This window comes from Gallinula chloropus, assembly GCF_964237585.1.
Source record: "Gallinula chloropus genome assembly, chromosome: 11".
NCBI lineage: Eukaryota > Metazoa > Chordata > Aves > Gruiformes > Rallidae > Gallinula > Gallinula chloropus.
Window position 1 is genome coordinate 6770259 of NC_140096.1, and position 24665 is coordinate 6794923.

Here is a 24665-nt window from a genome sequence, read left to right on the forward strand (position 1 = left end):
TTTAAGTGATGACAATTTTAGAGGTCTACACATGCTAGAATGTAGTTTCTATTTTAAAGCGCTATAAACAGTCTATTGTAACTAAGTGGGACAAAATTCCATTGATTCTTTAGAAAATAAACTTAAGAAAACTCTTAGAAAAAACAAGTAGAAAGCTTGCTACTAGCTCTAGTGATAAACTTATTAGTTTTCACTCTATGCAAAGGAAATGGAACAATATTAAGGTGAATGAATTTAGGTGTAGATCAAAAAATGAAGGATTATGCTGCCAGGGAGTGAAGGATTATCATCACTTACCTCCCTCATCCAGAAGCTTCCCACTCAGGGGCTGGGATGTATCTGAAGAGTAACATGTAATGGAAATTTGTAGCATTAAATTAACTGCAGCTGATTGGAAGTACCTGATGGAGAAGAGGTGAGAATACCTGCTGTTTTAGAAGTGTGAATAGGATAATACCCAAATCTGACTTTCTGGTCTTCTGCCCTGACATTAACTATTAAGGTTAAAACTTCTCTGAACACTGGAAAAAATACTGTAACAGTCAGCTAAAATAAGCTACTGCCAAGTCTTTTTTATATAGATATTATTGGTCTGGAAAACAAGGGTCTCAAGTCATGGTTTTTAACTGAAACCATGACTTCCTGACTCCAGCAGTCAAATAACCAGGCAATACGCTTAGTATCAAAAGGAGATACAAGTTTTCATTGATCAATACAGTGACACAGCCAAAAAACCCAAAACAAACCAAAACACACCTACCATCTCCTCAGTAGACTATTTAAATACGTAAATCAAGGCTACAGAAAACAAAATCTTACCTAGTAAGTGTGTACTCCCTGAGTCCTGAATGCAGGTTCATGGCAGAAAAAGTACCTATGCATCCACGCAATCGTTTATCTCGACCGATCTTCCACGTTACAAACAGTGGGCTGGTTCAGGGAAGAAAAAAAAAAGGCATGATCACAGAAGCAATATTGACAGTCAGTGTGAATTTTAGCAACAGTGCCCTTACATTTTGGGCAATGGAGTGGGGGAAATCTCTAAAATAACTGTATCTGAGCAGCCCATATTGTTTAGCAATATCCTTTGCAATTCTTTGGACTGTTCTAGAAATGTTGCTTATGTGATATAATAGAAAAGAAAAATACTAGCATAGTTAATGGGCAGAATGAAACTGCTTGGTAACAGATATGGTATACTCAATGTCCCTCACTTATCCATTAGCTTTCTTCTGTGAATGGGAAAAGCCTCAACTCAGACATCTGCACATAAGACGCCCTTTGAAGAAGGGAAAAAATACTGATCGCACTAGCCACCCTTGCCTCTGAACACAAATACTTTGGTCCTTGATACTGCCAGCAAGAAACTACCAGAAGTCCTTGGAAGACAGGAAAATTTAGGAACACTCTTCAAACTTAAAGAACTGATGGAGGAAAGGATATTTTCCCCAAGAATGCCAAGTTAGTATTTAAGAATCTCAAAATGACCAGGAGTGGAATAAAATCTCTAGTAAGTGGATTGTGTCTTAATTATATGAGTACTAAGAGTTACAAGGAAACACTACCACTACATAACTACTTCATACTATCCTCTACATTAAGTTGAAAAGAAATAGACAACCCATACAGCTCTTTGGTGCCAAAGTTTTCGTTTCAGTTCTTGAGCATCGCAGCAACACACAAGCAACAGAAAGCTACACAAGCTTGGACTTCTAAAGTGAGTGGGCATGGCTCCTGGACACCCAGTCCTCCCAGCTCTAACAGGTTTCTAATCCTGAGGTGAACAGGGACACATGGAGATAAAAACAACGCAGGCACAATTTCTTCTTTACCCAGAAAGGAGACGAATTGAATTACAGAAACACGAGCACTTCCCAGTTAGGCTTAAAAAAGTAATCTTAAAAAAGGCATTTCAGTTAAACAACTCAACACAGACGAGTTCAGATTTCTGCAGAAGCAGCAACCACAAACGGACACCTCACTCCCCCAATGGCAGAGCACCTCCCTCTTTAATCACAGAATGACTGGCCTTGAAAGGCACCTCTGGAGATCATCTAATCCACCCCCCTGCCAGAGAAGGGTTGCCTAGAGCAAATCCTGAAGTAAATCTAAATCTGGTGGTCAGTTGATGGGGAAAGTCATAAGCCATTCAGGCATAAATATCTATCACCCTCGATATGAAGACTACAGCCATGCTGCACTAAAGCTGACAGAGGCACGGTGCATCTGTGACCAGGAGAACCTGTGACCAGCACACACTCACTGAAAGACACACAACCCATTTCTCCCCAGGCTGCTTCATCAGGCACTGCTCTTCAGTGCCACACGCGGGTACAAACCACCACGCTGAACGCACCTTGCTTTCCTTCAGAGCTACTTCCTATACAGTGTCCTTCCTACACAGTCCCATAGTCACTACTACAAAGATCAAGAAGTCTAACACAAGGTAACCAACTTTAGGTTAGCATCTAAGAAGCCAGAGATCACAAAGGAAACATAATTACCACATGTGCCTTAGAGAGAAGAACAGGTCCAGAAGCACAGATAGAGTCAAAAATTCACAATCAGTCAAGCTGGCAGCATCAAAAAAAAGCAGTAGAATCTTCTTCTGTTACAACTAATAGTTGCAAATAATGAGTAGACTTACAACACTGCACTGTAATACCACCTTTTCTAACAAAGGATCTGAAGGATCAGTAAAAATATAATCTGTGAGTTTCTCTGTATTTTGTGAAGCAGAACCTCCCTTTTGAGCTATGCTGAGATTCTTAAAAGATACCAAGAGCTTTATTATGTGAGCAGATCTCAGGCTCTACAGGACCAATGCAACAGTGTCCAGGCCTCTCAGTACCTTCCAAAACCTGGTGTTACTGGCTGCTGGTAGAGAAATTTCGTCCTTACTTGATTGAAGGGACAAGTTCCCTTCCTTCTGTGATGATGAAGAGAAGAGGAAGCTGAAATCATATCTTTCTTTTGGATTTCATTTCATTTTTGCCACCCTCCCATTGTTTTGTTTGATAAATACTGAAAAGCATAATGCCAGAAGGGACTGGTACCCAACATTTAGTAGACCACAGGTTATCACACTGTTCTCCATTCACATCAAAAAGTGGCATTTTATTTGCATTTTCAAGGAAAGTATCCTGGTTCCCCTAAACTGCATCAATAAAATCATTAGCTCACAATGTCACTGAAGACACTCTCCCCTTGCACAGAAACAAGCCTGAATAAGATTCAAATTGGACTTCAGGATTATTCTCTTGACCTTTATCTTTGGATTATGAGATTTATTAGCTGTAATACACTTAGTGGAGGGCTGTAATTCAGGGAAACACATAAGCATTTACTTTCTTGTCAAAATGGAATTTCTTCTAGGATGCAGCATCAGTGCTGCTGCAAAAGCACAACAGAAGAGAATGTCCAGAGACCACCACTGAATGTCAAATAGATTACTGAAACCTTTGGTATGCTTTGAAGGTCCTCATCAATGAGTACCAACAGAAAAAGTAAAGGTTATATAAATGTATTTTGCACTAGTGTTAGTAGCAGTATAAACATAGAGTGCAGACTAAATTTAAACCTCTATCCTCTAACCACCATAGCTACATATGCTGTACATCACAAAATGAGACTAAAGATGTTTTTCCAACCTTTCAACTTCAGTATTCCCTCACACTTTGCTTCCCTGCTCCCCAGGGATCACTAAACATATCAGCATGTTATGTATCAGAAGATACAAGCCCACTGGACAGAATTGCTTTCCTTAACTACCATCACAGATGTCTTCAAAGTATAATATGGACCAAAGGTTCAGAGCAGTCAGTGAGCCAAGAGGATTCTAACTCTTAAGATTCAAAAAGTAATGCTGAAAGGGATGTTCAGGGCATTCTTGCTTTTGGTCCATGTTCCCCATCTTAAAAATTACTAGAACTAATGGGGATAAAACTTCCAAAATCAAAAATTAGAAGGTTGCCACAAAACCTTACTGAAGTTCAGACCTCTGGAAACGTTCTGATTTCCTGCTGAAATGTTTTCCCAGTCAGCTTGGACCTAGCTATTCTTGTGTCAACATTGTCCTGCAGTTTAAATAGTTCTCTTCCCTTCCTGGTTATTATTCCCCAAAGTATTTATAGAAAGAATTTGCAAGCTGCCTCTGACTTCACTTTGCTGAGCTAAATGACTTGTGTGCAGTTTCCTCTCAAAGGGGATCTTTCCATTCTGACCATCACAGCTCTTCTCTGCAACTTTTTACAGTCTAACTTTACCTTCTTGAACATGAGTGCCCAGAACTGTATGCAGAATTACAGAGGATGGGCTCACAGCTTAACGCTTCCATCTCTGAACTTGAAACACTGATACATGTTAGAGTTAAGTCTCAGAGCATAATATAAAATCCAAGTCTGCCATTCAGAACTTCACGGAGCATTTCTAGTCTTACACTAAACAAAGACAACAGGAAACCTGTTTACAGAACCTAGACAAGCTACTCAGAGAGAAGAATTTATTTCTTCCTATTGATACTCTTTTGGGTTTTATTGGCACCTTTGGTTGCAGTTGTTTGCCTATTTTCTTCAAACCTGCAATGCTTTTCTGGTGTTTTAAAACCAGTAATAGCCCACAAAAAACCTTGCCTCAGATATGAGATTTGCAGTTAAGTGCCAAACTCCACAGATACCAATGTCAAAACCAGCTCAGGAAATAGGTACATTTTCAACTTGGGGAAAAAAAAAAATAAATCTGCTTTTTCATGTTATCTGTTGTTTATAAAATAAAAGGAGGAATTTGAGTAACACATTGTTAGACCTAAAATGAAAAGTTGCACCTCCAGGCACTTGAAAGAAAACAGCAGAAAAAAAATCTTGTGGGAGGGCAAATTGGGGTGGAGTGCACTCACCTGATTCCAGATCCCTCTAGACCAAAGCTGGGGTTTTTTTGGTTGTTATTTGTTTTGGTTTTTTAAAAACAAACATTCATCAAACCAGATGCTCCACTTCCCTGGGAGGGCTCTGACAATCAGCTTCAAGTAGTTCTCTTACTCAATTTAGCATGAAGCATCTTATTAAAAATCAAAACAGCTCCACGCTTGGGAATGAGCTGTCATGAACCAAGAGACTTGGAAATTTTCTTGTCTGAAGGGTAACCCAGTTTCTGCTAATAGTACCAGTAACCTCCAACATACAGTGCTGATGGTGTTACCAACAGGAGTGTGCAGGGCAACCCAAATATGCAGTAGCTGCCAGTGGGTGGAAGATGTTTCAAACTGTACAGAAGCAGAAGGCACCAAATCCAGACCCTTAGAAACATCTGCAAGTATCTTTCTCATTCTTCTTCCACGAGGGTCTGTATTTTCTGATTTTGTTTTTGGTTTTTTTACGAGTCAGATACGGGAAAAAAAAAAATTCCATCTGAAACTATTTACAGGTGCCACAGTGAAGTCACAAGTGACCTGAAGACTATAAACTTTTGACCCAGGCATTACCTAATTTGCTATTCATTGCGAAGTCTTGCCCAGCTCTAATCTAAACAGCAGGCAACTGTTTCAGTTATTTGCCATTGAGGTTGTCAGCACCACTCCACAAGAATCAGCTGATCATGTACTGGTTTTCCCTACTTTTGGTTGCAAAACTGAATTAGACGCTTGCAACACAGTAAGAGTTTAAACTAATATTGCTTCGTTACACACAATTGCTGTCTCCTTGACAGACTGATGAAATATAGGCATGTATCCAACACCTAGATGCTGACCTTAAAGGCTAGCCAGAAAATGTGTGGCTGCAGCACAGGAGCATGGGTCACCCAATCAGAGTTCTATCCCATGTGTCACTTCAGCTACTATTACACTATTTTCATTAATGAAGAAACTAGGACAGCCCTGCACTTGCACATTAATCTGTCACAACTTTGGGAGAACTGGAGCACTTCATGTGAAAGTCACAAATATAAACCTGTATGAACATCAAAAGTACCAAAATAGTCTCTTGTACACCATGCTTACCAGTGCCCTAAGCATATACCTGTATGTTACTGAAAATATTCAGAGTGCAAGCAAAAGCGTGTAAGCTATTTTAGTCATCTGCCAGCTACCACAGTAAGAACATGCCAGGAACTTACGCTGACATCATGTAGGAAGCACTGTTAAAAATACCCTCTTTTAATATAAAGCAGCACTGGATACATGTTGCCTTTTATTTATGAGCACATTTAATAAAACTGTGAAAGGATTTTTTAAGTCGGGGTGCGGGGGAGAAGGCAAGAAGGCAAGTTGTGTGAATACGCTGGTCTTATGGTACTAACAGAAGCAGCAAGAAAAGTTTCTCTTCCTTGGTCTGGATAAGGAGGAAAAGAAAGGGAAGGAAGATAGGAAGAACAGGGGAAAGGAGGAGCAATGGATCAAGGATGTTTCTCTATTTTATAAAAGATGAGTGAGGACATTTTTGTTTCAATTGAAGACTTTGAAGCAGTAAAAAAAATATTATAGGACTTTGAAGTGAAAAGGATTAAACTTGATGAACCAAGAGGCAAAATTATATTCAGACAGACATTCTAATTACAGTTATTTAACCTACCATCTTTTATAACCAGAGAAGGAAACAAAGTCTCTGCAGCCCTAATGTTATATGACACCCAGGGCTCTAGGATCAGACACTTTGACAAGTCAGCACACTCATCCCTTTCTAGGACCAGAGTGCTTCCACTTCAGTTCTGAGGATTACAGAGCTACAACACGCTCAGAAAGCACTCTAAACAAGCAAAGCTGCCACACAGTCTTTCCCTTTCCTGTTCCTAAACTCTAGAAATTTTAACATTTACACTTTTTAACATAAACTTACCCAATCTTATTTGGGATCATGCTACACCTTCAAATAATGCTAACCCCTCACATAGTTCTGTTTCAAACTAGAAGCAGCTGGAGAGAGAGAAATTAAAGTTTACCATTATAGAAGCATGCTGTGACCCCTTGCCCAAGCAATGACAGCCTTATTCAGAATCACAGGACACAACCTCCCTGGTAACTGATGCACTTAAACTTTGTTATACTCCAGGCTGTGGCATTTCCAGATGTCACAACTCAATGGGCTAACCCACATTACTCAATATAAGAGAATATGGCTTAGTAATGAAGGAGGCAGGAACATGCACACTGATGGCTTGATCAAGGGCATCTGTGTGTACACTCTGAGGCACAGGACAGGGGGCACATATGTTGAAAGTATTTATTTGTGTTGAAAGGGGAAAATTGTTGATCAAGTCCATAACTTCACCCAACAACAACAAAAGCCAGCGAGTGCCTTTCAGCAAGTCATACAAGCACACAACGTGGTGTGAGGATGTTTTAGCTTACCAGATAAATTCTGGGGATAAAAAGGTCTGTTAGAACATAAGAAAGTTGAAACAAGAGTTCATGAACCTCCAAAAAATGGAGTAAGGGAGAATGGCAACACCCCAAATTTAGACAGACAGAATTTGATAAATGCAGACAGTTAATACATAAAATTTTCAGGAAGACAAGAAGGAGGAAGAAAAGGAAGAAAAGGAAGAAAAAGTCAGTAGCTCCTTACAAGAAGGGAAATTTCCTCAAAAGAAATATGCACAAGTGCAAAGACCAACAATCACAGAAATATTTCCACTTTCTCCAAGTAGATCTAACTCAGGTTAGTGAAAAGAAACAAAAAAAAAACCAGCACAGCACAACTGGCACAATAAAGACAATCCATTTCCAACGTGACATATGAATACTACTGAGTATAAAGAAGAACTATCATTTATGAGAAGATAGCCATGGAAATTGTCAGCCAGCTCTTTTAACTCAGACTTCAAGGAACAACCGGTAATAGAAGATGCTAAGAAACCCAGAAGGAAAAATATCCCTGTAGTAAGAATTACGAATGCTGGGAGGGGCTGCCTGCTTGGGAGGAGGTTTAGCTGCCACAACCATGTCTCCCAAAACAGGCCACTGTCAGCGATACTCTAAGTATATTAGACTTCCATCTTTTCACAAGACACAAGACCAAACTGCCTCCTGATGTTTACTGCAGACTCATTTGTTGATTTTGTACTATGCAATGTAAGAGAACAAAGGGACAATTCACACACAAAACTATCTGTTAAATCACGGGAGGCACAATTGTCATTACAAACCTCCAGGATAGAAAAAGCACAACGAACAGCTGAGAAAAAACACATTCATCTTAGCTTCTCTATGTTTTCTTCTATGTAGCAGTATTACCGAAGTCAGTAGAAGAAAAAAAAAAGGTGTGTAACATTAACCATATTCTAAAGATCAGAAAACTTTAGCTTTTGCTTCAAGGCATGTAAGACTGAGTAGCTTCAGCAAGGTTCAAGGTGTATTCAACATGTACTGGAGCGAGTAAGCAGTTTCTGAACCAAAAACAGAAGCCACTTGCTTCAGCAGCTTATCTCTAAGTTCAAAGTAGACTCTGAAATGAAAAGTTATAGAAGCCCAGGGATAATATTTTTCCTGTTCCAAAATCCAACACAAAGAGCCTTTTGGGGGAAGGGTACATCTCTTTCTTCATAGCTCACCTTAAAGACTTTAGTTTCTCCTTTACCCTAGTCAGCCTAGATGCAAACAAAAAGCTGGGGATTTTCTTTTCATTGCAGTGCCACTTAAACACATATTCTGACATGAGTTAAAAAAAGCAATACTTGCTTGACTACTAATACACAATTGGGAAAAGAATTAGCTACTGAGTAAAATGTCTGGAATCCACTACCCTGCCTGTGTCCAACTATACACGTATAGACAAAAAATCCCAAGCTCCCAGGAGAATTACTTCAACTAGCAAAATCCATAGAGTGGAGCACTTCTAAAAAAACCCATAGATTTCCCTGAACTGGAGGAACTTTATTCCAGGATAACATTCTTCCTCGTGGGAAATATGCTGAGATTCTCAAGAACAGTCTACCTTGCATTATTCCTGCAACACATTCAGGCTATGAAAAAGGTTCATTGTTGCCAATCTGTGATGATCTGAAGACAATCACCACAATGTGCTGGCTTCAGAAGCTGGAAGCAACATCTGCAATTTCATAATCTAAAATACTATATAATTACAGAAAGATTATTTAATAACACTTCTCAGGACTAAATGATCAAATGAGAAACTCCTCCAGCTACTGTATTTCAGAAGCAAACATTTAGAGATTTTTTTCCCTTTACCATAAAGCAGGCTTCTGGTGGTTTCCTTTAAATCATTACATGTCCTAGAGATATCAGCTGCACAGTGAAAACCTGAGTTGCTAGGTGTGAATTTGTTAGCCAGTTCTGCTTATCTAAGCAGCTAATCTTAAGGAAGGTCAGAAAGCAGCTACTATTTTAAGAAAATCTAGTTTAAACAACAGCATAATCAGGGTTAAAAATAAGATGACTGCTTACTGGTAGGTCATTTTCTAGAGTGAACCTACAACACTTTAAGCTTGCATTTAATATATTAAAATTAATTTTTAAAAGGGACACAAGCTCATAAATGCAGATGTGGCTGTTCATGCATCTGCAGGGCCAGTGCTGCTGTTCTTGCACACTGTTTTAGAGGAGCTGAGGCAACAGAGACAGCACTCCAGGAAAGAGAATGTGAAAGTAAAAATTCCTAAGGGGACAATCACAACTTTTAGCTAGGGTCAGACTGGACGCTCAGTCAGACACTGCGCTTTACAAGGCCATTCTTTTGCATCTTCTCCCTCTCTCACAAGACAATCCAGCAACTTCATGAAACAAATTGAGTTTCTATGACATATGTTCCCAAGTTCACTGTGCACTTTGCTAAAATAAATATTTACATGTAACAAAATCCAGAACTACTAAGAAATCACACAAATTGGTTATACAGGCTTATTTAGCGTTGCTAAAAAAAGGTCTGAGTATTTACAGTCCCTCAGAGAAAGAAAATCAACAGTAGAAGTTACATTCTGCATAAGCAGAGAGACACAAGCATGTCTGAAATTGAACATAAGGACTTGCAGCAGGGTATAGCTGCACCTCCAAGAAATGACCTTCAAATTCGTAACATCCTCCACAGAGATACTCCTGGGGTGGAACAGGTGGCAACGTCAGAGACTTAAGTCTGCAGCAACACAAGTCACAGGGCACCTGAAGTTCTTCAGGATGACACCTGAACCAACCAACCTACAAGTTGTCTAATTAATTATATGCTTCATTACTCAGGGTTACTGACGCATCTTTAAGTTTATGTATCTTGTGTTAGGGTGAGACACTTGAATTTTCCTCTAGAAATCAATGTTTCTTCCCATCATGACAAGCTCAACTGAGTAGAAATTGAGTTTGTGCGAGGGAGTGATTTGTCATGGTGTCTGCACAGGCACACACACTGGCCAAGAGGACGTACAGGTTAATTAGCTCACACTGCTTCAAACGACAGTGCTTCAACACTGCTCCAACTGCAGCGCTTCTCCAGCACAAACTCCAAGATCATCAAGCTGGTTTATATCTCAATCAGCAGATATCAGGTTTATACATCTGGATAGCTGCTAAATCATTAAGTTAAATTAATCCACAGTTTAGTATCTTCAGAACATCAATCCCTAGGGCTGTGCTTTAGCCACTAAAGCCATTTGTATTTCCAGAGCACATTAAGATGAAGTTTAAGTGAGGATCCAACACTGATCCTAAAGACCTAGGCCAAAAAGAGTATAAGCATGAATATATATTTAAATATGGATTATTTTTAATTAAAATAAAACCTTAAAAAAATATTTCTAGCCCATACAGCAGGGGAGACAGTTTTCCAAGTATGACCCAAAGATTAGCCAAGTCCCAGCACCTTGACCACTGATCTTATCAACAGCATTGTTAACACAGCCTTAATGTTTACTATTTATTGTTAGAATAACACATGCAACAGGGAAACCATTAGTCATTTCAAATTTAAAATATTCCTTGCATGAAGAACTACAGTGGCATGAAGCTGTCACCCACACAAAAGAGGGAGGGGAGGACATGATGTGAGAGTAGATATGAGGAAGAAAAAAAAGCAAGGAGAAGGAAATTAAGACAATTCATAGTTCCTCCAGGAGACTGTGGAAGTGAAGGAACACTGGGGAAAGTTTTTTCCATCTTCCTCTGAATGCTGAGCAGGAGTCTGCTCCTCTTAAATAATAAAAGCTAACAAAGTTAAAAGGCAGCACTAGAATGGGACATCCTCTTTAAACACAGTGACCGCGATGCCAAGGCTCCTCACCAGGGTATTATCACAGTACTTTCTGTGATCATGCACACCAGGATCCCCTACTCTTCCATATTTACCTCTGACTAGTAGGTTTAGCCTTCTATCTTGTAAACTTCTGCTAATCCTATCCAAGCCCTGGCCTCCAAGTTAAACAAACAAGCTCCTCACAAACAAAAAGCCCTGAAAAAAGCCAACCAACCAACGAAAAAAAAATATTATTTCAACACCAACAATCTCTGAAGACAATAAATAATCAGCTTTACTTTTCATAAAAGTCTTGTTGTTTTGTACATTTTTCCCCCATATAAGGTGCCTACAAGTGTCTCAACACAGGTCTTGCAGCAGCAATGCATCTTGAAGACAACATCCCTCGGTTACTTCCAGCTTATCTGAGCAATACAGCACCATACGTGTGAGAGCAGATAGGCTGGCTCTGCACTTAGCCCAGTTGATTCTGGCTTTTGTTAAACAGTAGATCAGGAATTGCTGAACTGTACACTGTTTTGTAACAAAGCCATGACCACATAATGCCCTCTGATCAGCATTACCAGCCTCGCACCATTTGTGATATGGCAAAGTGTCACAGATTGGGAATACATGACTGAAATAAAAAAATTTAGAAGCAGCACCATTTATTCAGTGACCACCACAGAAACACAGCAGGGACAGGTGCTGCTGACACTGCTTAAGGTCAAGGTGATGAAAAACAGGCCAGAGCACCCTCCAACCCACAGGACTCCAGCCTTCTCAGCAGCACAGCATCAGAATGGCAGGGATGGAGAAGCCACACAAGCCCATCTCTACACAGTTCTTTATGGGAAGCTGTAGCACCCTCATGTATCCTCAGTGCCAAGTATCACTGGTATATACGGATTTAAAACCCAATTGCTTATTTTGCACCTGACAGCTGAAGCGTGTACTCCTGCCTCCACCAGACCAGGCACTCATTATGCTTCAAAGTTCATTCCTCTGCCCGCTGTGCCCTTTTCTGTATTTCACACATTTTTACCCTTTGTTCCCCTTCCATCTCCGTTTCCATTTCTGCCCTCCCTCCATCTTTTTCATACTTAATCTCCATTTGTGACCAGCTTTTGAAACAGGGGGAGAGGAAATAAAGGAATACTCAAGTTACTGACCCAAATCAGTGAGAGCTGAGGCCTTTCTCCATAAAAGGATTGCTACTGACTTTTATAAATTCTGGAACTCTCATTTTGATTCAAATCTCTGGGACATTCAGTGTGTTCCCAAAAACTCAGTAAGAAGTTATGAATAAGTAGATTTTGACTTTTGGAACATAAACATGAAGACTTAACTGCTCTTATCAAAATAATGCTTAATCTTTCAAGACAGTACACATGCCTATTAATTGCATCCAGAGCAAGGACTGTACCTTCAGATAAACTGTTGCTCTAATGTCAAAAGCAACCCAGAACAATTGTCAAGGTATTCTAGGTTATTAAGACACCATAATTTGCCACATTTAATAAAGTTATATAACAATATGTATCTTTACATTATAAAACTGTTCACATTTATGCTCTGACCTACTTAAGCAAACTGGTTTTCCCCAATTGCACAATTATGAACCGGAGCAGAAAAAAAAAATCAGATTTTATGAAGTTAATAAATCAATTCCATGTCATTACAAATTATTAACATTATTACTCCAGAGTCTACACTCACCTGATTATTACTTTCTATGGGCACATTTAAATATTTCTAAGAAATCTAATTTTGTTTCCTGGTATCTTTATTATTAGTCATTCATTACACTTCTTTTAATCAACTCAAACAAACTTCAGATTGTACATTGAAACTATTGGTTGGTTAACAAAAACTATTCACAAAAGCCATTAAAGCAAAACTGGTCTTTTATCCCTGCCTGTTCCTGCCTTTCTCATACACCAGAAGACACTGAACAATTTGATGTTCCCTTTTGTAGCTATAGGCAGACAGAGCAGGAAAATACTGCATTTGATCCAAGAAATAGTTTGCAGTAAGTAACTCTGGCTCCATTTTAAGTGCTTTGACCCGGATAGGTCCCAGCCAAAGTCATCCACCCTCCCAACTTTCTTTGAAAGTGAGCAATTTATAACCACACACAGGTCCCATAGCTGAAAGTGAGCTCAAAACTCAGTTACCCAATGTTTAACTTACTGACAAATTAAAAAGTGCTGAAAATAACAAGCACTTAAAAGGACTGGCACTACTTATCCTCCCCCAGCAACACTGTGCAGTTTCCTACGGAGAGGGAGCAAGTGGTTCTGAATTAGAGATACGAATGTCAAAGCTGAAACAATTTCAGTACCACAAAAGATATCATATATAGTTTATGATCATTCCATTTAGAAACTGGAATTGAGACAAAATATTTCCAGCATTTTCCTTCAAATAGCCTTTTTTTTTATTATTCAATTAATGCTTTGAAAAGATTCAGAACCCTTTCCTAAAATTCCATGCAGTAAAATACAGCCAAAACCAAATGTTTTAAGAACACCACATCCAAAATGTTTCAGAACACCGCTTAAGGGCCCAGAACTTCAAACCCTGTAAAGAACAGTGAAGACAATGCTTGGGAGATAAGTTAGCTCCAGCTCCCAGATTCTTTCTTTCCTAAGAAGTTACCAGCAAGAATGCAGCAAATGTTAGTTTTGATGTGCTAGTGTAACGTTTCCCCCTCTGTCACTAGCAGGATGATTCAGGCATAAAATCCGTTTTCAAAGGTGAATGCCACAGCACCATTTCCATTCATTTTTACAAGAGCAAGCAGTCCCATGCTCCCAAGTAGGTGCTGCATATTAACTACCAACTAAGAGCCAGAGAATATTGTTTTGCATAGATTTCAGACAGCAGCTTAACACACAACTCCTACCTTTACAGTCTACACATACCACCTTAAATGAAAGCCTGTTCTCTTTGCCAACAAAGATACTGAATTTTTCCTCCTGATTACTTGACAGTTTTACCCAAGCTGCCAGGGACCATTAGCAATGGGGATGCTAATGGTTTCCATAATTTGGAGGGGTTTTTTTTGTTCTGCTGAAATATTACTTGAAGCAGTTAGTCAAGACATCAGTAAAAAATAGAGGAGTTGTAGTTATAAAAAGGTCACACCAAATTTTATTAGTTATATCTGGGATTCCTCTGCTACAGATGAATCATAACTTATGTTTTAATGTATTTCACTAACTGTGAAACGTTCTTTCAAAATATTAGATAAATGAGCAGAAGCAGACAGAAATGTATGCAATTTATTCTGGATAATAACTTTGTTAATTAAATCCACAAGCTTTATACATACGAGACACTAGACATACAGTTGTAAGGCTTCCATTTGGACCTTTGAAATGCTCTTTATTAGTTGCCAAATGCAGAATGCATGCTGAGCCATAAGCACCTGGGGGCACAACATAAACAGCTGAACAAAAAAAATCTATGCCAATAACTGATAATTTGCCAAGCCTCTGAGAAATTAACACACAGGACTTTTCTACTTAAGTGGAACTTGGTTCAAAGGAATGATAAATATTTAGAAACCCAAGAAAAAACCCCTGGAACTGCACAGGGTTATTTTTTTTTTTGATAGCAGTAATACTACAAAACTTACACACCAAGGTGTCAGCTGACACAAGACACTGCAATTCAGCCAAACATTCAAAACCACTCCTCTAAAACCCATTGATCCTTCTTCAGGTTAGACTACATATTCCAGAGGTCCACTGTAGCTTGTGAGAGACTCGACACACTGGGAACTAACTACACAACAAGATACATTAGAGTATACTTGAGTGTTTTTAAAATGCCTAACTTTGAAAATTTAATAAACATGACATTGGTAATGGTTTTTAAGAAGCTCATGATAATGTTGCAAGACAAGCTAAAAACAAGCCACAGCAGAATTTGTATTTGCCCTCTAATTCAGATTTCATTAACCTACATTAATCTTTTGGATCACATCACAAGAACGACTATTAAATCAATGCACTCTAGACTGCACTATTTGCATAGAACTTAGCCCTGTAATTTAACCAACAAGACAAGTTCAAAGGAGACTAAATACAGTGCTGGAATTAGAGCCAAATGGAATTTATGTTTTTGTCACAGAGAAGACACATTAAAGACAGCACTTTTAAGACTGCCAAGGATGATTCAAAATCAGGGAGTTCTCACTGGTTTGGAAGAAATGTCCATCATGGAGACTGGACGTTTTTAAGTAAGATAGACATCTGTCAGTCAGCATAGGTATAAAATACAGAGATCTCTTGCCTTGAGATGAACTAGAGACTTCTCAATGTCTTTCTACCTCTTGAATCATAAATGACTGTATAGATGGTTGACTAACAGTGAAGTTCAAAGCAGCTGCTTCAATAAAAACAGCCCCATGCCACCCTTCCATTCCCAGATAGCCTCTTTTCTTGTTCTGGAACAAACGTGACTGGGGAACCAATCTGGTTTAAAATTCAGCCTATCATGCTGGAAAAAGTAGAAGATTTTTCAGACACTTTGTTGCTTTAGCAGAAGAAGCAAAGCAATAGACAACAAAACTGCTCACAACACAAACACATGCTAACCTTGACCAAGAAAAGCCCTGAGCACTCCAGCAACAGAGAAGTGTGTTAGCAACAGGCCAGATGACCAGTCACTAAACACAAAACACCGTGTGGTATGACCCTTACTGCAGTGTTGTAATTGATAACCAGCAATGCCACTGAGAAAGGTGCTCACATCTTGCCTACTTGTTTTCTGTTCCATGCTTCATCGTGTCTTTGCCATCTCAACCATACATGTCATGATAAGTTGGGTCAGAGCTAATCTCTTAGAAACAATCCACCCTCCAGCTGATACTACTGCGTGCTGTTCAACTAGGGATTGTCCTTGTAGCAGACCAAGACCAGAAAGAAGCAGGCAGGGGTATCAAGACGACTTTACCAGACACACAGCTAGCTCTTTGTGTGGCATCCAACAACCATCTGGCACACTGCCCATCAGATGTAAAGGTAGCAACCTCAGAGGACATCAATATTGACTACTTGGTGATTCGGCAAAGAAACAAGTGTCTATGGGGTCTATGTTAATAACAGCAGTGTATGGAAACACAGAACAGATACTCTGGAGGGTAAGGTCAGGTCATTGGGCACAAGACTTACATGTGGTATTTTTATGGTGTTTTCTGAAATGCTTCCAGTTCCATATATAAGGCCTTAGAAGGAGACTTGGGAAGTCAGTAATACACAGGGGGAAAGGGTTTAGGCATGATGGGAACAGGAAGAACTTGTTAGGCGTGCACATTAGTCACACCAGAGTCAACCAGGCTGGCATGCTAATAAGACTTTTGGAACTTAAAAACACTTCTACAATACTGCTAGAAATTTCAGGAGTAAGACATAGGAAGCCCAAATGCCTGGCCTCACTTGACACCCTCAAAGTAACAACCACCTACAGGACTTGATGGAAGGAGGACAAATCAATACAGTGCAGGACTGAGAAGCTACCAGCTTACTCAGCAATTCCAACAGGAACAACAGGAAGGTGGGGAATGGCACTGTATTTAAAGGACAAACATTTAATGGCACAAAGAATTACAGGAGAAAAGAAACCCCATGAGCTTCTTATGGTAGAAGTCACACAGGAAAGATGTTTCATTACCGAACTACCAGTTCAGGGAGATTTAAAAGTTGCAAGTTTACGAAAGTTAGTAACAGTGGGCAACTCAAATCTCCTGTTAGTGGACCCCATGCCTCATCAGAATGACAAAACCAGCACCCCCTACCAAATAAACCACCCAAAACCCAGACAAAATTCTGAATCAAAAAACCATGTAAAACATTCATCCCAGTTAGAACAGAAAACAAAAAGAGTCAAAAAACAAACCCAGCAACAAAATCCTACACCCTGCATGACTGAATAGGGAATTTGAGGGCATCAGAGAGAGGTCATCTTTTAAAAGATTATAAAACACACAGTAGGTCAAAAGTAAACAGTAAATAAAGAACTAAAAATGTTTGAGTTGCACCTTGCAAAGTTACTTAACTACATCAAGACCAGGAAACCAACTAGAAAAACCAGTGGGATCCTTTGCAGACCAAGGTGAAAAAGGAATACAAGGATGACAGCACCAATGCAGGGAAGTTCACTGAACATTCTGTTCCCAGTCTTTACTGGTGAAGCAACTGGGGAGACTCTCACACCTATCTTTATAGTATATAGGTCAGAGGGACCAGGTCAATCTTAATTAAGTACAGAGGAAGCTGTAGGCTGAACAGCAAGTTAGACTTAGTTCACCTAGGCCAGGTGCTTACAGGATGGTTCCAAAACTGTGACTGAATAACTGCTGGGCAACAAGTTGCCTGCGTAACTCCAGCACCCAAAGGACCCCAACAGGACTGACACTATAGAAAGGAAATGTGATTTCCATCCTTGCAGAGTAACAGTGGATCAGATCACTGTGCACACAGTCTGTTGGAAAGAGTACACACAGCTTCTGTAAAAGAAAATCCTACCAAGAACACAGGTCTGGTGCTAGGTTACATATCCCTCTAAATTTTGGGACTGAGCTTTTGGATCCAAGGAATATCTAGGTTGAACACTGAATAGTCTTATGGAAGGGATCAATCAGGATTATTTCAGAAAAAAAAAATCTTGTGAGTATAACCTTCAGCTACACAAAATGGGCTCAAGACTTTCTGTGACAGCCTGCACGCTCCTCTGCTATATATTGCAGGCTCCTCCTGGCAAACTTCACTATCTTGAAACCACCACACAAGCACTTGCTATACATTACAATGTTTGCAACTAAGTGCTTAAAAGCACCATGATGCACCCAGATGAACTCAGCAGGGGAAAAAAAAACCAAATCCCATAACCTTGTGTAGCCTTCTATTTCAGCCTGTAAATTTTGTTCTGATGACTGGGGAATTGGATATAGGGCAAACAACTGGCAGTACTGCCAACAGCAGACATGCAGAAGGAAGTTTGTCATATATGATTGTTTTTTCTTCCATAGCTTCTGGATGCACCCACAGGTGCCAAAAACTTGAAGACATCACTAAGGCAAGTCCACATATACACATAAAAGAAAAAATACCCCAAAACATGTAGCTGAAACTCAAGTATGTCTTTCCACTGATAATCTTTAGTACTGCTGGAGACAACAGCAGGCTACTGGTCTCAACCAGGAGAGCAATTAACATTCTTCTCAGAGCAGAAAACAGGTTAAGTAATTTAAGCTGCAGTTCTTGGAAACCTAAAATTAATTATGGCCTACTGCAAGGGTCCCATCTCTTCCCAGACTACATAGGAAGACCCAATCCCTTAAGCCAGCTCTGGCATTTAGCATCCTAAAAGAGTCAGCAAAAAAGTCTTACAACTCAGCAAAAAAATTTGCTTAACAAAAAGCAGTACAGTATCTGCTGCTGACTTATCAAGCAGAAACAGCACAGCAAGCATACACTGATCAATGCAAGTAGTACAAGTGAGGGTGTGGGGCATGGGTATCAGGATGTTTTGTTTGCCATGGACATGCAGTCTCATCCAAAATTGCATTTAACTTGCGTTAGTTCCCCAAACCAGCAGACTACAGTCAGAGCGTTGAGCGTGCCTGCAATAGATTTGGTATGTGAGTGAAGTCAGATTGTGAAACCACAGTCCAGTTCTATAATGTCATTCAAGTGGCTCGCAGGACACAAATACACTGCATAAAAGTCAGCTATTCAACACTAACAATACTAAAGGAAAACAAAATTCTGGAAGACCTAGAATTAGCCTCAGGCAAAGAGACTACAGTGTTTCCACACAAAGCTTAAACATTTCTTTCTAAAATTAAATATTCTCTCAAACAGCACATGAGATACGGTCTCTCATAACTATGTACAGAACACCTTCAGTATGATCACTTCAAATGTCAAAACTGAATTTCATAAAAACACCTCATCAGCCTGGAAACACTAGAAAATAACCAGGATGCTAGATACCATTTCCCGAAAGCAAAAAAAGTGCTAACTAAAATTTCAAATTAACTTTGAAAATTATGCAACATTTCTGAAGCTACCACAAAATTACAACTACACTGAGCACCAAACAAAATATATATAGTGTTCTAAAAAACAGTTCTGGAGTTCTGTGAAAATACTGTATGCTAGAACTCTGTCACAAAAATATATAGTATAAAATTGCTAGTTCTGTTAAAGATGGTTATTAGGTATACTACCAAAAAGCCTCCAACAACTCACTATCTATGAGCAGATGCCACACAACCATAATTCAATCATTATTTTGGGAATTAACTTAAAACAGCTTTGGACCAAATTACTGGCTTAAAGGGCTATATTATTTAGTTATTAAACTTATACATTAGTTAGTCAATGACATTTCTAAAGGCCAAAGCACTGAAGATGTGCCTTTATTCCAGAAGACTAAAGATTCAACCACCCTACTGTCTGTTTTTGAAAATCAACAAAACCTGTAATGGTAGATGGCTTTCAAAGGACTATGCAAAAAGGTTTAAATTCCTGGAAAACAACAGAGAGGTCTACATTGTTCCTTTTTGGATTTCTCAGTGCAACACTTCAAGGTGCCAGACCTCCTATTTTCACCTCTTCGAAGGTCGAAGAATTCAACTACATCTTCTTTCTCACTGACCAGACTCCAAGTTGCAATTCCTATTCACTAGACCCCACAGCTGGAGACTGTGACAGTTGGGTTTGCACTGTGATGGATTTCCATATTCAACTTTGCTCAGGTACAGCCACCAGCACAGCATCCACACCATCAACAGCACTCAGCTCTGCACCAGACTATACACAGAATCACAAGGTTGGAGAAGACCTTTAAGATCATCAAGTCCAATTTCTCCCATCATATGCTGAACCACATCCCTAAGGACCTCAACCGCCCATCTTTTAAACGCATCCAGGGATGGTGACTCACCCCCCTCCCTGGGCCTGACGACTTTCAGTAAAAACTTTTCTCCTGACATCTAACCTGACTCCACCCTGGCACAGCTTAAGGCCATTTCCCCTTGTCCTATCTCCTGTTACTCGGCCCATTCCACCTCAGCAGTCAACCTCATGTTGCAAGGTTTCCAGTTTTATCTCCTCAACTGCATCCAAGCTCAAAACACAGGTAGCAGTGGCCATGCTTCTGCTGAGGGCAAAACCTCAACTGAGATGAAGGGAAACAGAAGAGCAACCATTTAAATATACTGATAAACAGTAAACATATGACCAGCTGTGGAAGCAATAATTAGCTATTATCTTGCTTTACTGGTTTGCTTTTTAAAAAAAAAACAAACACACAAAAGGCATCTTTGCTTAAAGAGTTGTTCATACACTTCAATTTCAAAACCCATCAACTTGGAGACTTCTGACATCTCAAAGTAAGCATGGAAGGCCCAAATTACCCAGATACCTCAAGGGGAACCTGTCATTTCAGCTCCTTGTTACTCCCTTCCATAGAACCTGTGCTCCTAAACTGTTCCACTGCTATGCTGCCATGAATTGCTGTGCAAATCAAAATCCCCCTGGTTATTTGACTGAAGTCAAGTAAGAATGTCTCCAGTATCAATAGTTCAAGAAAATCACTGCTTAATAAGTACACTGTTTTCCATCTGAATTGGCATTTCCTCAGGTTTTATTTTGGCAACCCTTCTTATTAGCAGCAAAGATACTGTGCTCAGAAAAGCAGTATCCCCATTCCCTGTTCAACATGAACCATTACTGAGTTGTGGGTCAGTTCCAATTGAGTAAAAAATTATTTATACACATAACATTCTCCAAATTCATTACCTCCACAAGAGCTCTGTTATTGACCAACATTTGCCTCTATTCATCTCCATTTCTAGAAAGACATAAAACTAGTTTAAGCCAAAAGCAGGGTAGAAAGAACAGTACAAGTTTCTCTGCCAAAGCAAAACCATCTAATGGAAAAAAACCCTCTCCACTTACAAAATCAGGAATCCTGCTAAACCTAAACAGATGACAGGGAGTGAACTTGGGCATCTCTGAACTCATAGTGAAACAAATAATCTGCTTAAAAATAAGTTTTTCCACTTTCTATCAGAAGCTACCTACAGAGAGTTCATCTAACGGTCCTCAGAGACAAGATATTAAACTTTGTTTACAATCATCACTGTTCTTCAATAATAATCTTTCCTTTAAAAGAAAAAAAAAAACCAAACAAACATCAGTGTCTCAGTTTAAAAGACCTATCCCCATGTTCAGACACAGAAGCTATCAGTGACATCACCATATTTCTACATCAGAAGCATCTGTGGATAAGGACTGGGATTATCACCATCCATCAGTACCCTTCTATAAAGTGGCCAGGAGGAAAAAAAAAAAAAAAGCCACCTGTAACTTCCTTGCCACCCCACCAGCTCTTTCAGCTCATCTCCCTTTTTCAACATACAGTAAATCAAGGTATCTTGTTTCACTAGAGAACCACTTTACACTGCTTCTAGCCAGGGAGTAAGTGGGTAACCATACCCTCACCCTCCTCACACTTCTGAAACGTCCACAGAGAATGACGTGACTGGGACACACAGGGTGTCCAGAGCAGGAACGATTATGCAGTATGATGTTTGGAAGGTCCTGCCTGTGACTTGTGCTAGCAGACTTAAAGCTGTCTAAGCTTTTCTCAGAGAAAGGATTCACTGAACAGTAGTGTAAAAGCATGAAGGAGGATACTGTGACTAAGAGTACGCGAATGGGAGCAAACTATCCAGAACAAATAAAAGAGAAAAAAAAATCATTGAAAACTCTGTGCAACAGCAATGGCCTTTGAAGGATTCAAGCTAATGTGAATTATAACCATGATTCATTTCAGATATAACGGAGAACAGTAAAAAAAAGTAAAAAAGTATATGCCTTCAAGATGCCAATTTAGGCAAAAATATCCTGAGCCAAGTCTGAAGAGCTTCCTGGAATGCCTTTCAGGGTAATCCAGTCAAGGGAAAAAATAACTGCAACAACAGGCAATTCCTATAGTCCCTCTATTGCTACTAACTTAGAGTAGGTTGAGGTACATTCTTTTTTTTCCCAGTAAGGACACAAGGTACAGAGATTGAGGGTCTTGTCTGGGTTTGTGTATCACAATGACAAACCACAAGGCTTCCAACCCTCACTGCAGTGATTTACACTTCAAGTCACACTTGCCTCCTCTAGTAACTTGCATACAGAGAAGCTGGACAGAATTTGCGAAACCCCAGAAACACTGGACAGGTCGAATCAATGCTTTTGAAAAGAAAGACAATCTTACACAGACTAATCCCATCACGTAATAACCCACACAGGCTTTATCTGTGGAACCACCTGAAGATTACCCATCTCTCTGCAATGGCCTCTTCCAAGAAAATTCTGGCAACTCCAAACCCCTCAACTTTAGTGTCAAATTATCAGGGACCACTCTGGACTGATCCAGTTTTCTCCTCCAGTGCAATTTCCATTAAACCTTCTACATAAAATTACAACCAAGAAAGTACATTGCATTTATGTAGCCTAACTTTTGGAAGTATGCCTGTGACCCATACTTTTAGATGACTACTGCTCAATATTTAGCACATGGACTTCTAAGATGAAACTACATCTAAGTGTGTCTCAATGGCTTAGCATTTTTCCTTGGGAAAAAAAAAAAGCAACAAGAAATATTTTTTTTAAACCAAGACAAAGTTTCAATGAAAACTTCAAAATAATCAGACCTATAGCCTCCATAATCCAATTTATGCATCTTGACAGTCCCAAGCAGGCTGCAAAGATCTACAGAAGCCAAACTAGGAACCATTCAGGAATAGCCTGCTTATCTAGCAGGGACAAAAGTTTCTTATTCCCAACCACTTAGCATAAAACACATTGTAGCAGCAGAGCGCTCACTCTGTCTTCATCTATCCTGTCTAGTGTAACTACTTTCAGCTTATGACAAGGCTCATCTGCTACTGAGCATCTGACACATTTAAAGAGGAAGAAAAGGCAGATAAGTTAGCAGAATGATACAGGGTAGTAGGCAGTCTTCGAGTAGGTTATTCAAAGCCACTTATATTACATAAGTAAAAAAACCTAACACCTTCAAATCCTCCAAAATGAAATAAGGAAAAAGAAAAAAAAAAGCAGCTGGCAGCAAATAATCTGAAACACATCTTTCATATTCTCCCCAAAAAGGTATTACTGGGAGCTACTTTTTCCACTGGTTTAGATTTCTGTGTTAAAACACAGTCCAAGCACAGCAAGCCATAATAATTCATCCTTGACATGAAAAGAGACTACAGTGATAAGTGTGCACAGGAATATTTGTTTTGCTTGAATCTTTTTTTTTTCTGTGAAATAAGAGAAGGGTAATTTGTATTCTATTTATCCTTCTTTATAACCCTTTGTTTTTAATGTTTGGTTTTATCCAGCATTCCTCCCAAATGAACAGTGCCAGTGTTTTATCCTCTTTCAACTTTTACTCCCAGTATCTTACAGGAATTCAAATTTTATGGTGGCAAGTATCCTACATGAGACTTTTGCCACCTGCCTCTTCTCTATCTGTTTACTTTTCAGTTCCAGTTCAACTGAACCAGAGCCAGAACTATGCTCCTATTTTTTAAGGAAGAATGTGTCTAATCAATAGAACTTCACATTCTATCAGTATATTAACCAGGATTAGTTTTAATATTGCATTTCCAATTAGTTCTTCAGAATGTGGATAACTGCTTGTACAACACTCTACCAGAAGAACTTGCCTTCTATCACTTGGCTTGCAATCTTTCCATCTGGGCCAGTGGCTTGCTGAAGTTTTGCTCCCCTCGTGCTCAAGGGACACACCGCTTGCAATTACTCATCTCCCTTCAGACTTTGAAGAAGGTTTCTGTACTTATGAAAACTACACCTTTTCCGTGGGTTTTTCAACCACCTCCTCAGCCTCCAATATTCTCTCTGCAGAAAGACTAGAGAGGGCCAGTGCAATACTTTTCTGACTGGCATTCATCCCCTGCTTAATATGGCAGTCAAAGTATTGAGGCTAGAAAAGTATTTTTTCTCCTTACAAAGGTTACAAGGCACCTCTGCTTAGCATATTATCTTCCCAAAACGTCAATCTTTTACCACATTTATCAACACAAAAAAGAACTCCCTGGTAACTTGTCATTCACTGGCACCTGAACTTTGAGCTCACTCACTTGGTAAGGAGAGTGGTGTGGCACACAATCCTTATATATTTACAGTCAACTGGAAAAGGGGCTGGAAGCAACTTGATTTATTTAGTTGGCCCAAATCCTTGCCCATCGGTGGAGGATCATGTGCTTTTTTCCACCTTTGCTAATACACCTAAAACTTATGAACTCTAGAAGGTCATCCATGCAATTCTTAACTCTGTGCAAAACGCCACATGGAGAACAAGGAAAGCTGTTTAAGTCTCTCCAAAGGATGAAGAAGTAGTAATTCAGATGCTGATTAAAAGAGGATTATGACAAGTATCCTTCCCTCCTCTCTC

The 24665-nt window shown here is 39.5% G+C and overlaps 1 protein-coding gene across 2 annotated transcripts in view; it reads right to left on the bottom strand.

Annotated features, from left to right (window-relative positions):
* The window catches only part of AMMECR1 (AMMECR nuclear protein 1), a gene marked incomplete at both ends in the record, with an annotated part of 97099 nt that overhangs the window by 37261 nt on the left and 35173 nt on the right, over positions 1 to 24665 (bottom strand). The window contains one exon of one of the 2 annotated variants that reach the window (XM_084269113.1): positions 820 to 930. The exons of the other annotated variant lie outside the window; for it this stretch is intronic. Coding sequence (XP_084125239.1) covers positions 820 to 930 — 111 coding nt within the window. The remainder of the gene's footprint in view (positions 1 to 819; positions 931 to 24665) is intronic. 2 annotated transcript variants of the gene reach the window in all.